The 17,588-nt window shown below is 35.8% G+C and overlaps 1 protein-coding gene across 2 annotated transcripts in view; it reads right to left on the bottom strand.

Annotated features, from left to right (window-relative positions):
- Window positions 1-2,448: 2,448 nt before the first annotated feature.
- The window catches only part of LOC137402128 (uncharacterized), a 579,585-nt gene continuing 564,445 nt past the window's right edge, over window positions 2,449-17,588 (bottom strand). The window contains exons 1-4 of one of the 2 annotated variants that reach the window (XM_068088599.1): window positions 11,434-11,525; window positions 8,043-8,181; window positions 4,274-4,488; window positions 2,449-2,584 (exon numbers count right to left, since the gene is read on the bottom strand). In XM_068088599.1, the coding sequence (XP_067944700.1) occupies window positions 4,283-4,488; window positions 8,043-8,181; window positions 11,434-11,472 (384 nt within the window). In that variant the 5' untranslated portion in view covers window positions 11,473-11,525 and the 3' untranslated portion in view covers window positions 2,449-2,584; window positions 4,274-4,282. Of the gene's footprint in view, window positions 2,585-4,273; window positions 4,489-5,360; window positions 5,451-8,042; window positions 8,182-11,433; window positions 11,526-17,588 lie in introns of those variants that run through there. The other variant, XR_010979468.1, reaches the window with a different exon arrangement.

Consider the following 17,588-nt stretch of genomic DNA (forward strand, 5'->3'; position numbering starts at 1 on the left):
ATCCCTACGATGAATAGCGGGTTACGTATTATAATAGAGGCGTGTACTAACCGGAGATTCTCGTTAATGCGCCTTAGCGGTAAAAAATAAACCACAGAATAGACACGCCCTTATATAAAGGTAGCGGCTAATAGTCCGAAAAGTACGGTACTCTATAAAGCGGACAGACAGATAGACAGACAACGTTTGCTGTTTATATAGTAGATGTATATGAAATACAGCTGAGTAGAGCTAATAGAGTTTATCTCAGTTTGGGACAGTCACATGAGGGGTCTGTCCTTCTCTGAGGTTCAAGGTCTACGGTAATCTCACCTCAACTCACAATCATCAGCAAGTCATTTTAACTCAATTTATTATAAGTCTCTGCCAACTAAAACTATCATGGATGTGCGTAGGATGAATTTAAGTTCTGAATCCTGTTTTATCTGCAATTCTGACCTCACTGACACATAACAGAACCTTTCAGTTGTAATCAGACACATACTTATACAGTAAATATGGTTTCTAAATATTAGCCTGAGTCATAGATTGATCAAATAATTTCATAGAGCTACTCACGAAGATACCACAAAATATATTATAAATTAGCTAGAATGTATAATGCAATACATAATTATAGGATTGAAGATAGCTCTAGTATAATGACAAGTACTTATAAATGTATATATAGTAACTAGACAACTCATATATTCACATCACCTTCTTACTATTCTATACTCTAATGAACCTCCTTATATTCTCACATAAGAACTCTCTCTAAAAATCATATTGTTGTCTCTCATGTAGCGATCCCATCCCTAGAATTATGTCTCACGGCCTGTTCTCTCTCTCTCTTGTTAATCTCTCACTGTGTAATTCTTCTGTACAGAGTAAGATGTCTACTTGTTCCGCTATAACTAAACTAACATTCCTAGAAATGATGGCGCGTCGTTACTTGATGATGTTATTCTAAACTGAGGTGAAAAGTGATGCTTAGTTTAAAATGCTTCTGGCTTTAGAAATAAATCTACTGGATTTAGAGGTTATACCATAGACCTATTAACTATTACCTATAATAGTTAATAGGTCTATGAGTTATGCAGTCAACTGAATAAACTATTGTATTGTACTGACCAGACCGAAGCTGGAGGCCAGAGTTTAGTGTACATTTATTAGAGTGCTTGGGAAGTCTGAAGGAACTTTAAATTGGTAAAAAAAGATAAGTGGTTGGATAAACATGGAGAAGACAGATGACTGATGGAAACCAAACATGTTGGGAATAGGGCAGGTTGTAGCGACCACCCCTAATATTATTGCAGAGTTTATTGGCCAAAAGGCTTGAAGCGAGAGAGTGGAACAATGGAGAAATAGCAAGTCAACTCCTGAACCATTCTAATAATCTACTTCATAGTTACATATACTTGTGACATCATAAAGGTGTATTGTTATAGATTGACCGAGTGACTATTGTATTATGTATGTGTTGTTATATGTTGAACAGCTGAGTAGGTGACTTGTGAAGATTGTACATCGGAGCACATCTGGTTCACAAATACTTAGTACAATTGCTATATAAATCAGGCTAATGATTGTTTTTAAACTGATTGTCGTGCACACTTTATTAATGGGTAGATAACTCATAATGCTAGGACAGACAACTTATAATGTGAGGACAGACAACTCATAATGCTAGTACAGACAACTCATTTTGCGAGAATAGACAATTCAATTGCTCAGAGTGATAATTCTAAATGTGAAGACAGAAAGAGCTTACTGAGAGAAGAGATAACTTATAGAGCAAGGATAAATAACTAAGAGGGACCAATTAAAAATGCGAGGACAGACAACTCGTAATGTTAATTTACTAACATAGAACTAACTGTTGAATTTATCAACTACTTATCTACAACAACATTGTAATTCATCCACCTTTGTTACTTTGGCAACACTCTGTCCTTTATGGAATAAACTGGTTTTTATTACCTTCTATCATAGATATTACACATATACAGCGTGTTACATGTCACGTATACATATTACAGCGTATATATAAAAGTCTTAGTAAAATCATATACATTACCCTCTATATAAATGTCTCATATTCTGGTAAAGTGATCAGCACTCATCTATATGCAAGAATGTACTAATTCTTATATAAAACAACTGATAACTCTTCATAACATGTACTGCTTCATGATTGGTTGATGCAATATATTTTCTGTAATACGATTGGTTGCACATCATCATTCATGCAATCTTATTGGACAGTCATATTCAATTTATTATAAAAGTTATAGAGTATAGTTCATCACATGTACATGTTGGAGTATCTGTGCTGTTGTACACATTCATAATAATCTTACTCTCTATGCATAAACCAGGCAAACACTTTATATACACAAAGCCAGAGTTGTAGACCTGCTGATGAGCAATATTCACATAGGTAAATATATAAATTGTGGTTATGAGAGCTACTCCTGTTATGGTGATCTCTTGATAAGTTAGTCCCACTTCTTGAACTCCATCCCACCTGGTGGTTTCACCTCAACATCCTTTTTACCAAGCCTCCCCAGTTGGTGCTGAGAACTGTACCTCCTGATTGTTGCTGTAATGACAGATACACATAGGCTCAGTTCCCTACGCCGACAGAGAGGACGACTCACTGGTATTCCACTCACAACATCACCATATATCCCACAATGCACTGTAGTAAAAATAACTACAGATGGTTCCTTACTTACGAACATTCGAGTTACGAACAACGGTACATACGAACAGGTCTGCGGGTAGGCACTACTCAGAAGCACCACCCAGCATCCACCTTTCTCTGCCCAGTTCGCTGCTGTGCATAAGTGCGTTAACGTATCTCCAGTGCGCAAAGAACTTTTTTATTTTTACTGTACGTATTGTAAAGGGATTTGCCGGCCTTTACTTGACACGATCTAGACTAATAAATAAAGAGAAGAGAGTGCATGTGGTTTCATTCAGCTTTTTATTAGCGAAGGAAATTTCACTAACCGAGGAGTATACGGTTATCTAGTCTGCTCAACTAAGTGAGCGCGCTCCTTTATATACAATAATACCAACTGTTCCGGCTAACGGTAAACGGTAAGAACACCGGCTAAAAAGGTGAATAAATAGGACCGCTCGTGCTTTGGTATGACAACAATATAAGTGGCAATAAGTGATAGTGCTATGACAGGATATCAGATATAACAATAGCATAACGAGTGAAACAACGGTATAATAAAAGGACAACACATACAAAAAATAAGACAACAACGATAAGTGATAGCATAACGATAAAAACAACAATATAATAAAAAGGACAAGACATACAATAAATAAGAAATGCAGTGTCATGGCCCGGCGTCCAACAAAGTATTCTCTCCATTTTATTAAATTTTTTTTTCAGTACAAACCAATATAGGTTACTTATACAAGCCTTAAACATACTTATATAAACCTTCAATATACTTATATAGGCCTTAAACATAAATTATAATACAAAAGATAGCACTGAAGCAACTTACGAACAAATTCACCTTACGAACAATCGTTCGGAACGTAACTCGTTCGTAGGTTGGGAACCGTCTGTACTCCAGTGCACACACAGCGAGTATGATAAACATCCCATGTTGTCCTACATAAGACAGGAAGCACATTATCACATGATAGTACTACTATCTACTAGTAGATACTAGATATCAGGTACTAAACGTCTCTACAGGTAATACAGGTAATACTCTGTACTACAGTAATATGTCTTCCTAGTGTAAACATCTTGGTAAGATGAGACTAGCATAGGTCAAAAGGTCAACTTCTGTATACAGTGGAACCTCTACATGCGTAATTACCAAGTTACGAAAGATATTTTTGTAGTAATATTACTTCAACTTACGAAATATGTTTATAGATACAAAAGGCCGCAGGGGCCATATTTTGGACCTTTTGTTTGAAAAAAAAGCAAAGTAAAGAAAATTCAACTTTTCTGTATGTGTTTATATTTAATTTATTATGGATGTTTTCAATTTAGCGTGCGAGTGTATCTTTTTATCACCTTTTTTTTCTCAACTGTCCACTGCTGGGCGCCTCGTTCCATTGTTGTAGAATTTGGATCATAGAAGTTATCATATATCACATACAGAGCAGGAAAACTTTAGTTTTTAGCAACTCAAGTTTGCCTTTTCCGTATAATGACATAGTTTTTCATTTCATTTCGACCTGATGTAATCTTTATACTATAACATTTAATCAGAGTAGAACAAAAAGAAGCCAACTATACAAGACCTACCAGCTCTGATTACCATCTTTCCGCTCCCAGAAGTCCTTGTTTAACCTCGTCTAGACCACCAATGCCAAAGATAAACAACCATTCATCACTTTTATTCGTTATTTCACCAGAGTTAACGCCCCGAAAACGATTTTGCAGGACAGCATCTGTCTCGAAGTTTTCATTCTTCTCTTCCTCCGTGACTTCTACAGCCAGCTTGGTGCTGCCAATAGTAGCTGCAAATAAATGATATGTTTGACAGCAATAACTTTGTGTCTACTAACGCTGTCCCTGAATAACTATGTGCGCCTTTAGAAACAGTTACCATTTAAATGCTACCATAATGTTTAAGGCCAGAAAAAGCAGAATTTTTTGATATAGCCTGAGGTAAATGTAAACAGTTTAGCCTTAGAGCCAATCACTCTATGTATGCATTTAATGCTTTTTTAATGCATCTAATGCATGCAATGCATTCAATGCTCTCTGCTGCATTTAATGTGTTTATCATAATAATTCTATCCACAACACAATAGGAAGTGAAGGACGCAGAAGTTTTGATTTTCATGTTTTTAAAAGCTTGTTAGTAAATTATTTTGGCTGACATGTTCTCCTGACATGAAAGACAAGCTTGATGAAGGTCCTTTCCATACGCAGTGATATAAAGGCAGCCATGTTTAGTAGGACATTTATAGACAATTAACTTACTTTAACCTGGTGGTCTAATGACTTATAACTGTAATTAAGTTGAGCTCTTAATCCTTATTTCACAACTAAATAAGGCCTTTATTTGAGCTCACCTTTATTTGAATGCCACCTCTAATAAAATGACACTATACAGGAAGGGCTGAAAAATACAGCACCCATTAATTGAACACCAGCCTCTAATAGACCACCACTTTATTTGACTGCCACATCTAACAGAACACCACTAGCGAGGAAGAATGGAAAACACATCACGATGATGCTCAAATAGAAGTTTTATGATATACTAATTTTGACTAATTCTCAAATATGACCAGACAAACAGACATATGACCTTGGATGAAGGACAGCCCTACTAGCAGTAAATGTACAACAATTCAGTACTCAGCATAGTTAGAATACTAACCTGGTTCGACACTGAAGGTTTTTAACTTATCCAGCTCTGAGTCAGTCTAAAGAGCGTTCCAACTAATCACCTCTACAGTTTTATCTCCACCTGTACAATAACAGTATCAGTGTACAGTATCTACCTGACCATTTGACTTATCAGCTGTCAGGAGAGTACTACTAGCTATAAGAATAGTTTATGATTAGCCCTGAGGTACTAGTACTGTTATACTATTATTTACCCTGAGGTACTAGTACTGTTTTACTATTACTAACCCTGAGGTACTAGTACTGTTATAATAGTATTAATGCTGAGGTACTAGTACTGTTATACTATTATTAACCCTGAGGTACTAGTACTGTTATACTATTATTAACCCTGAGGTACTAGTACCGTTATACTATTATTAACCCTGAGGTACTAGTACTGTTATACTATTATTAACGCTGAGGTACTAGTACTGTTATACTATTATTAACCCAGAGGTACTAATACTGTTCTACTAATATTAACCCTGAGGTACTAGTACTGTTATACTATTATTAATTCTGAGGTACTAGTACTGTTATACTATTATTAACCCTGAGGTATTAGTACTGTTATACTATTAGTAACCTTGAGGTACTAGTACTTTTATACTATAATAAACCTTGAAGTACTAGTACTGTTATAATACTATAAACCCTGAGGTACTAATACTGTTATACTATTATTACCCATAAGGTACTAGTACTGTTATAATATTATTAACCTTGAGGTATTAGTGATGTTATACTATTATTAACCCTGACGTATTAGTACTGTTATACTATTATTAACCTTAAGGTACTAGTACTGTTATACTATTATTAACCCTGAGGTGCTAGTACTGTTATAATATTATTAACCCTGAGGTACTATTACTGTTATACTATTATTCACCTTGAGGTACGAGTACTTTTATACTATTGTTAACCCTGAGGTACTAGTCCTGTTATAATATTATTACCCTGAGGTATTAGTACTGTTATTAACCCTGAGATACTAGTACTGTTATAATATTATTACCCTGAGGTATTAGTACTGTTATTAACCCTGAGATACTAGTACTGTTATATTATTGTTAACCCTGAGGTACTAGTACTGTTATACTATTATTTAACCCTGAGGTACTAGTACTGTTATAATATTATTACCTTGAGGTATTAGTGATGTTATACTATTATTAACCCTGACGTACTAGTACTGTTACACTATTATTAACTCTGAGGTACTAGTACTGTTATAATATTATTACCCTGAGGTATTAGTACTGTTATTAACCCTGAGATACTAGTACTGTTATAATATTATTACCCTGAGGTATTAGTACTGTTATTAACCCTGAGATACTAGTACTGTTATATTATTGTTAACCCTGAGGTACTAGTACTGTTATACTATTATTTAACCCTGAGGTACTAGTACTGTTATAATATTATTACCTTGAGGTATTAGTGATGTTATACTATTATTAACCCTGACGTACTAGTACTGTTATACTATTATTAACTCTGAGGTACTAGTACTGTTATAATATTATTACCTTGAGGTATTAGTGATGTTATACTATTATTAACCCTGACGTACTAGTACTGTTATACTATTATTAACCCTGAGGTACTAGTACTGTTATACTATTGTTAACCCTGAGGTACTGGTACTGTTATACTATTAGTAACCCTAAGGGACTAGTACTGTTATACTATTATTAACCCTGAGGTACTAGTACTGTTATAATAATATTAACCCTGAGGTACTAGTACTGTTATACTATTATTAACCCTGAGGTACTAGTACTGTTATACTATTATTAACCCTGAGGTACTAGTACTGTTATAATAATATTAACCCTGAGGTACTAGTACTGTTATACTATTATTAACCCTGAGGGACTAGTACTGTTATACTATTATTAACCCTGAGGTACTAGTACTGTTATACTATTATTTAACCCTGAGGTACTAGTACTGTTATACTATTATTAACCCTGAGGTACTAGTACTGTTATACTATTATTAACCCTGAGGTACTAGTACTGTTATACTATTATTAACCCTGAGATACTAGTACTGTTATACTATTATTAACCCTGAGGGACTAGTACTGTTATACTATTATTAACCCTGAGGTACTAGTACTGTTATACTATTATTAACCCTGAAGTACTAGTCTTATCACAGAATACTAGTAACATATTTATAGTGTTCTTCACCAGCTTCATGTACTTCACTTCAACGAGTATTTTAAAACCGAGTCCTTTAATAGAGGTGGAGATGCCGTTTCCTTTATTTCAATCTCACTATGTATGACCAACTAGAGAACCAAGGCTAATTATCAGCAGCAAGTCTCATGCTACCACCCCACATAGATAAGAGTTACCAAGGCTATAGCCAACCGTCTGATCTGTACCTGTAGTAAAAAGCATCTGCTCTGAGCTTCTTCATAAATAGAGAGATGATGATGCTGGAGTCTGTCTGGTACCAGTCATACCTGAAACAGCACCAACACTGAAACATACATAAATACATGAACCCATTTTACAAATAATAAATTATAGATAAATAAAATATCAGTTTAATTTACTAATACTAAATCAGCTCTGAATGACAGACTCTTGTCCTTGACCTTACAATCGTTTATAAAATACCAAGAAGATTTTAGAGTCTGCAGAATTCCTACCTGAGAGAGCTGAGAGTACTTGGGGGCCAACACCACCTTGTGAATAAAGATATGAGACAAGACTTGTTGTTACTGTGGCATCAGAGAAGATTGATGATGTCAAATATCGACAGGTGAAATCATCTGACTTAATTACTGCCTGCAAAGAAACAACTCCAGTCACATAATCACAGGTCATTATGCAGTGAATTGTCACTTGTTATCATGTAACCTCTATACACATGTAAAAGTGATTAATTTGTATCTTTGTGATTAGTACTAGTTGTACTAACTTGTGTATTACATCTCAGTATTAACAGAATAATAGAGTGCAGTTAGCAAGTTGATGAACATTTATTTATATCTGAACAAACTATGAGAACTAACATTCTATTTCAGCTTCAGTGCACCCTCGGGTTACGATGACTCTGTTATATGATTTTTTCCCCCTGCGGCGTCGAACACACTGATTTTTCATTATTTTTTTCTTGCAAAATATCTTTCACCATGCGAGATCATCAAAACATCAAACCATGCGAAAACATCAAAAAACTTCTTTCGAAATACAAATTTGGCAGTCGGTAGGCGGATTACATCGGAATAACAAACATGCCGATATGCTATACGCCGAAATCCCTTTAACAACAAATGAAAGAAATACGAAGCTCAATCTCGCTCGGTTCAGCGTTATTTGTGATAATGAAATCGGAAACATATAGGTGATTAAATTTTATTGATGAAAAAAATTGAAGTTAACAAAAATAGTTAAAAATACATACTAAAATTTATATTTAATTATGTGTTTAGTAAGCTGAAATCCTTGAAGTTAAATTCAATGTTTATATTATACATCTGCCTCAATAAGAACTCCTTACGGTACATACTGCATATATTAAATTGTAGCGTTACATTTTATTGCAGATCATAACCACTAAATACACTTAAGTTACTGTAGGTAACTATAGTTACTGAGGTTAACATATCATTATGTTATTAATTTTTAATATGTACAGTATGTATATAAAGCTTTGATGATTTTACCAGGGGGTGTTTGAATTACTATAGGTTTCTATACCCCTCTATACGAAATGTTCACCTTACAATGCCAACACCGGAACAACTTGAAATTGTATGGTTAGGGTCCACTGTAATGTGTTTACAAAGGCATTAGTAAAATTATCAGACATTCTCTACAAGTATATAGGAAATAAGGATAGCTCTAGCGACAAACAAGTGAGTGGCTAAGGTACACTGATCAGCTCACTGATCTACAGTCATTTCTGTATCTTTTCCTAGCTGGGTTAGCATAAATATTATACCAACAACTTCCAGAAAGTGACACACCGGATTATGATAAGTTAAAGCAGCACTGCACTGATGGAAACTACTATATAACTAGCAGACAACTCCAAAAAACTCCAGTCCTCCTAAATGGAGAGTCTACTGATGTATATTCGGATACTTGGACATGAAGGATACTTTTGGTTGGTAGCACCTATTGAACAAGTTGATGCAGATCCTATATTGAACTAGGCTTGTCTTTATGACTGGGTTGTAAAATCAGCTGAATTCTAAGGCATCAGGTGGATAGTTAAGACTGAGAGAACTTGTAGCTCAAGAGAGGACATTGCGGGACTCAAACTAATGAGTGTACATGTGAATTAGCTACTTCATATTAGATACAGACGTTATTCCCTCAGGAGCCCAAGTTACGTCTCACAAGATTACCAGAATGAACAGAACAGGAAACCACAGAGCCTGTTACAAGTGCAGTTATGGTGGGCAGCTGGCCCTGCACTGCCTTCACGCGCATAACAAAAATCTTTAGACAAAAGACTTTACGCAAATAACTTTACATAAGAGCAAAAATGTTTTCACTTGTAACTGAACCGTAATGATCGATCATGTGAATTGCAACCACTTATGAAACATTTCCTATAGTTTTTATATACATGTAATTAAATCGGTTAAGCAGTTTTGCCATAGGCAAGAATAGCGATACTCATAGCTGTATCAACGTTACTAATATCACAAACTAGTGATTCTCCCCATGAATGATAAATGTGGTGACATTACTTCAATAATGGTAAGCAAAAATCGAGCAAGCAAGATGTGACCTTGACCCAACTGAGACCAATTCTCAAAGCTATTTATCAATGCGGCATGAGGAATAGTAGCTTCGAGGAGCATCAGTTATAGCTCTAGTTGGTGAGTGTAGCCAGACCTTAAATAAGGGGTCAGTTATACCTCTAGTTGGTGAGTGTAGCCAGACCTTAAATAAGGGGTCAGTTATACATCTAGTTGGTGAGTGTAGCCAGACCTTAAATAAGGGGTCGGTTATACCTCTAGTTGGTGAGTGTAGCCAGATCTTAAATAAGGGGTCAGTTATAGCTCTAGTTGGTGAGTGTAGCCAGACCTTAAATATGGGGTCAGTTATAGCTCTAGTCGGTGAGTGTAGCCAGACCTTAAATAAGGGGTCAGTTATACCTCTAGTTGGTGAGTCTAGCCAGACCTTAAATAAGGTGTCAGTTATACATCTAGTTGGTGAGTGTAGCCAGACCTTAAATAAGGGGTCAGTTATTCCTCTAAATGGTTAGTGTAGCCTGACCTTATATACGGGGGGCCAGTTATACTTCCTGTTGGTGAGTGTAGCGAGACCTTAAATAAGGGGTCAGTTATACATCTAGTTGGTGAGTGTAGCCAGACCTTAAATAAGGGGTTAGTTATACCTCTAGTTGGTGAGTGTAGGCAGACCTTAAATAAGGGGTCAGTTATATCTCTAGTTGGTGAGTGTAGCCAGACCTTAAATAAGGGGTCAGTTATACATCTAGTTGGTGAGTGTAGCCAGACCTTAAATAAGGGGTTTATTATACCTCTAGTTGGTGAGTGTAGGCAGACCTTAAATAAGGGGTCAGTTATATCTCTAGTTGGTGAGTGTAGCCAGACCTTAAATAAGGGGTCAGTTATAAGAGTTATAAGTTACGAGATGATAACTCAGGAGGTCTGACAGGATGTTTCAAAATAAAATTGACAAACTTGATTGCGATTAAAATGCTAAAAAATATTTGAGTGAAATCATGTTACTAGTTGCGTTCGATGCTTTAGTTGATACCTGCTACTGCATCCGAGTTGCAGCATTAAATGTCTTTATTCTGTCAGTCTCCTTGCAACTATAGACATCATAATCACACTTTCACTTGATATGAGCATTTTAACCACGATAAAGTTGGGTCGATTTTACACATGAAACATCCTGGCAGTCAGATCACCTCAAACAAAAACAATCGCTAACGATAAAAAATACCGCTACTTTCTGATAAAATCTACTAAAGTTTTATGTAAATTCATATTTAACTATGAACATCAAAGTAAGTTATCGACCAATCAGATGATAGAATTAGCTGTTATCGACCTTGAGTTGATCATCACTGAGAGTTCCAAAGTCATCCATTGGTGTGAAAGGACTTGGCACATAAGCCTTGTGTGTGCCCTTGCGATGAGGTGTTCTCATGTCTTCTGCTAACTTCCAAGCATTTGGCGATGTGAGTGAAACTGAAACACTGGGTGATACACTGGCTTTACAAGCTGAAACACTGGGGAAGGCCTGCTTTAGGTTGACATCGAGTTGATGGCAGCGAGACATCGTCTAAAAACAGCTGCTTTCGTTTAACTCTGCCGAGTCCTCTGAAGTCGTCCATACGAGCAACGGGCGGGCCTGAGAAATGAACAAATGGAGGTGAGCTCACATATATTGAGAGTTACATCGATCATCGTCGTATCGTACTGTGATCAAATAGGATGTGTTATACATGACCTTTAACCTTTACTCATTGCGTGCTAAACATAGTGCAAACAAGTGGATTTATTCAACTTTTAATAACTATATATTGTCAATATAGGAAAATTTTTCAAATAATGCACGGTATGTGAAAACTGCATGATTAACTATTTTGTACCAGCATTAGGTCAACTTCAATATTTCCAGAAATATGTAAGTCGCCTGATAAATCTCAAACATTTACCTCTGTAGCTTCCCAACAGCGATTACATAACAATGAATTAGCAAATGTGAGTTTAGGAGAAAAACTAGTGAAAACATGACAAACAAAAACAGCCAACAAAGCTTGGCTACATCCAAACAGCTAAGCTAAAAATAGAGAATCAGTCAGCTTTCAACAATCCTAACCAAATGCACCTAAACAACTGTGATAGATGTAAAGTTAAAGGTTGACTTGCAACAAAATTCACATTACAGTTATTTGATATCAAAAGATTTACCATGTCTTACTCTGTTGTGTTGTAGGTGCCAAATATGTGGGAAGGTGATTACAAAAAACGAACAGTTAATCGCAGTTACATGAGACCGCCGTAGTTTGGATTCTCTTTCAAAAACGGCTCAAAGGTGACGTAGTTGTGGGAGATGGTTTCTGTTTACACTTTCATGCAACCTTATTCGTCGAAATATTTTCACAAATATACTTCACACATTCAATAAAACCATGTCTATTGTTCTTACGCGTCTATTTCATTGTCATTGTAATGCTGTCACTTTTAGCACTGATATCTTATAACTTACCGTAAAAATTCAATTAATTTTTTAACCTTACCTCGAAGGAGTACATATCATTGTCTGATAATCAAGACGAGCCTGTTGGTCACCTGTGATAATCGAAAAGTGCTGCAAAAATTATTTGCGAAGTATTGGGTCACATGATCAAATTACAACTTGCCGATTAGACCAAACCGAAAGAAAACTGTAAAGTAGCGAGCATCTATATTTGATACGGGGTCTTCAGTAAAACCTGAAGTGTTTGTCATAAACTAGTGCTATGATAAGTTTTATATTGAGCTTTTATTGGCCTTTCATTTCACGTGAGAACATCTTGTGACAAGACAAGAACCAAACTGTAATGACTACGTCAGAAAAATAAACAGATTCCAATCTACAGCGTCTTTTCATTTTTGAGCTTTTAAGAGCTTGTAATCACATTTCCACATCTTCGACACCTACAACACAACAGAGTAAGACATGGTGAATCTTTTGATACCAAATAACTGTAATTTGAATTTTGTTGCAAGTCAACCTTTAAGAACCATAGGTAACATATAGTCATGTACCAACCGTGCATTACACGAGGGTGTGTGCCAACCATGCATTACATGAAGGCTCGTACCAGCCGTGCGTGAATAAGGGCGTGTGCCAACCTCGTAGGACATATAAACACTCACAGCCAAGCTTAATGTAGGAGCGGTAAAGCAACAAAGATATTCTGTGGTCCAAAGGGATTGCGACCTGTGCAGATTTTTTCGTTAATTCTGACAGAAATCACGAAATGAACGGAAAAACACAGAATTATTTAGCCTGAATTCGCAGAGCTGTACATGCACACCAAAATCGTAGACGAAAAACTTGGCTAAACAAATTATTAGCGAGCACGATATTAGCAGCTTTCGCAATTTATATAATCCGTTTGAAAAGCTTTTCCTACTCACTGAGTTCAGCCTTGTTCATAGAAACTTCCACATCTTTTGGACCAACTGATGGCTCGAGTTTAGTAAAGTCAAGCGAGGTAACCTCTAAAGAATCTCCAAAAAATTCTGCATCTTCGGAACGATTGATAACATTTTGTTCATTCCCATGATCAGCATTAGCCTGTTCCACTGTGCCGCCATCAAGCACCTGCCCTAGCATGACACCTTCTGTATCTTCTGACAGACCCCGTGCATCAGCTGTGTGGGAAATGGATAGATGAAACATATGAAAATGCTCTTGAATGAAGTGAGTATTGCAAGCTTGAAAATTGCATTTGATATATAATATAACGGCAAAAAGGCTAGAGATGAGCTAATTTTACATTAATCTACACAGTTGCAGAATTTTGATTTCTATATACTGGTAGTACACAGTTCTTGGTACCCTTACGTCCTAAGAAACATGTTTAAACGCAACTGATTGAGGGAAAATCATGTAGGCTTTAAGCCAAGAATGCTTTTAAATTGAAACACCAAGCTTTGAATGAATCAATATTTGTGCCAACCACCAATCACTTATCTGCCCGCCATTCATACATTGATGTATTTTAAATGATGTCGACTATGAAATTTTATTTCTGTCTAAGCCATACTTCATACAAGCTCATACAGCCATATTTGAAGAAATTGGGTAGTTTTATATTTCCAAACTGGTTACAAATGAGAGATTATGTATGCACAGCTATTGTGAGATTTTAACACAGTTGATATAAGTACAATTAAATAGCGTTCATCTATGAGATAGATGAACACAAGAATGCATTGCGACGGCTGAGAGTTTTTTGGTTAGTAGAGGGGGCAGCTTAGCGATAACAAGACAGATTAAAGTTTGCTATCGGTTTGTGCTAGCGCCTGAGGACAAGCTCTCCAAATTATCTTAAATCGTTTCACAAGAAAATTGTTACTAATTTGTCTGTCCAGCAATTAATATGACAAATTGAGCAGACTGCCACTCTCATACTTTCTTCAAGAATGAAGGCTAAACCTGTTTCCATGTTGCCTATTTTCTATGTATCACAGACATTTCTTTATAAAATTTGAAAATAAGGGTAGTCTGCATAAAAAGGCTCCCGCGTATCACAAAATTGAAAAACAACTTCATTGACTAACAGAAGTGTAACACTTGGACAACTACATGTACTTGCAGGAAAGTTCCCGATGGAATGATTCCTTTGTTTAACATCAGCTGAAGGTGTACCTGCAAATGATTCACTGTTAGAACTTAGGTCGACCGCTATAGGACTAGTATCATAGGTTTCCACAGTAACCGAATCTGTTGAACTCATTTGGTCCTCATTGCCAAAACAGGCATCATCTGTCCTCAAACTGTCATATTCTATGGCTTCCTGAGAAATCAAAGAACTCTTGTGACTTGAGCTCTGAGGAGGAAGCTTTTCTATGTCTACAATAGGAACGCGACTAACATCTAATGTAGAGAACTCGCTTGGATCTGCATAAGGGTATTGATTTGGAGACAACATCTCGTGAGAATCTTCAGTGACCCTACACTTCGATTTAAAATGTAGTTTGCGTTTTCGGCCCCGTCCACCACCATTTTGACTTTTTATACAGAGTCCAAAATTCTTTTTCACTAGACTGTTGTCTGTAAGCTTGTGAATATTGTAATCAAATGATCAAGTTGCCTCTCCTTTTGTTTGGTAAGCTTGTCTATACTTTAAGGCAGCTTTCTTTGACAGCGAGTGAGATGGAGTGAACTTTCGTTTACCTTTTTCTTCGCCTCTAAAGGTTAAAAGGTTAATATTCTTTATGGGCTTACAGCTCTTTCTGGCATAATTCCGACCTCTGGGAGATTTACTAGAGATGCGTTGTCAAATCTCTTATTAATTGGGGAACTGCTATTACCCCCCAATATCGTTCTCTATTGGCTTATTAATGTTAAACATCTTTTGAAGTTCTAAACTTTACTCTAGGAAGTACTCTAGTAGTAGATTAGAAATACTACCATCAGAAAAAGAGGAAGTACTCTAGTAGTAGTATATAAATACTACCATCAGAATGAGAGGAAGTACTCTAGTAGTAATATAGAAATACTACCATCAGAATAAGAAGAAGTACTCTAGAAGTAGATTAGAAATACTACCATCAGAGTAAGAGGAAGTACTCTAGTAGTAGTATATAAATACTACCATCAAAATAAGAGGAAGTACTCTAGTAGTAGTATAGAAATACTACCATAAGAATAAGAGGAAGTACTCTAGTAGTAGTATAGAAATACTACCATCAGAGTAAGAGGAAGTACTCAAGTAGTAGTATAGAAATACTACCATCAGAATAAGAGGAAGTACTCTAGTAGTAGTATAGAAATACTACCATCAGAAAAACAGGAAGTACTCTAGTAGTAGTTTTGAAATACTACCATATGGGTACGAGAAAGTACTCTAGTAGTAGTATAGAAATACTACCATTAGAATAAGAGGAAGTACTCTAGTAGTAGTATAGAAATACTACCATCAGAGTACGAGGAAGTACTCTAGTAGTAGATTAGAGATACTACCATATGGGTACGAGGAAGTACTCTAGTAGTAGATTAGAAATACTACCATATGGGTACGAGGATGTACTCTAGTAGTAGTATAGAAATACTACCATCAGATCAAGAGGAAGTACTCTAGTAGTAGTCCCACGAGCAAACGAGCGGAGCGTGGGAGTTTTTATGATAAATGCATGTGCACACAACTTACGAAAATTATTCATCAACAATGAGACGAACCCTTGGCTAGAAATTTCATCAACAATTTTAAGCATCGTTTTGTAAAGTCGTTAAAGTATAATAACGATACAAAACACATTTAAACCTATTTGAATATGTTACCAAGTCTTTGTAAACCGTCGGTATTATCTTTAAACTTACCCATCTGATCGGATTATACCCAAATAGACAAATTAATTTGGACGAAAAATGCTACAAAACGCTTGAAAAGCTCGGTATAATAAAAGTTAAGACCGAAAATTAAAACGCCAATAAAGCCGTGCGACAGATAGTAGAACTATTTAGCAGTGCGCATTTCACGAGAAAACCGTGCTCATTTCATCGGTCTATGGCATTTTTTACTTGTAATCGAATTTATTCGAAGGTTTCTGTAATAAACGTAGACCGTTTGAGGCGTAGACCGATTTACAGGTACGAAATTGTGGTACACAGTTTATTAGCCAGTGTTTTTGTCCAATCACCGAAGGTTTCATTATTTGAAACGTTAGCCGAAATTCTTTACAACTTATGTACAAGCTAGGGCCGAACTACAACGCCCCTTCATGACGAGAACATTTTTTATTTTGCTACAGTTTTATACGCGTGAATGCTCTTACTCGCTTTCTGTTAAAGATCGCTTATCAAAACCTTTCTACATTCAACGCAACAAACTTTCAAACTGTGTATAGTACACAGTAGCTTGCCATTTTACTTCTAATTTTGCATTTCAGAGTTATAATAAACATATTTCTTTATTGTTGTTGAATTACAGACATTACAGTAAATTAGGCCTACAGCTTTATAACACTTTTGTAACAGCTTTTATTTTGCTGCAGTTTGCAGAAATCTTCGAGACGCGTGAACGCTCATAGGTTTTCTATTATTGCAGTATTACTATATTAACAATATTGGTTATTTTAATAATATCAGTGCGTTCTACTTATAATATTGGCCAACATTGCATTTCTCCTATTGCAAGAAAGAGATATAAACGTGTAATATTTTCCTTTCATTGTTGTTGTTTGTCATGACCAAACACTTTTTAAATAAATTTTCTAAAAACCTATATAAATACCACAACTTCTCGATATTGCTACCTATGACGTTTTGAAATGTAAACAAATTTGTGTATTGGTTTTCTATCATTACTATATTAATAAAATTGATTATTCTAAGAATATCAGTGAATTTTACTTGTAATATTGGCCAATATTGCATTTCTCCTATTGCAGGGGAAAATATAAACATCTTTTCCATTCATTATTGCTTATTGTTGTATATAATAACACCCACACCCAGTACATTACAGCTACCATTGCAGTTAT

Source organism: Watersipora subatra, chromosome 8, assembly GCF_963576615.1.
Source record: "Watersipora subatra chromosome 8, tzWatSuba1.1, whole genome shotgun sequence".
Classification (NCBI taxonomy): Eukaryota; Metazoa; Bryozoa; class Gymnolaemata; order Cheilostomatida; family Watersiporidae; genus Watersipora; species Watersipora subatra.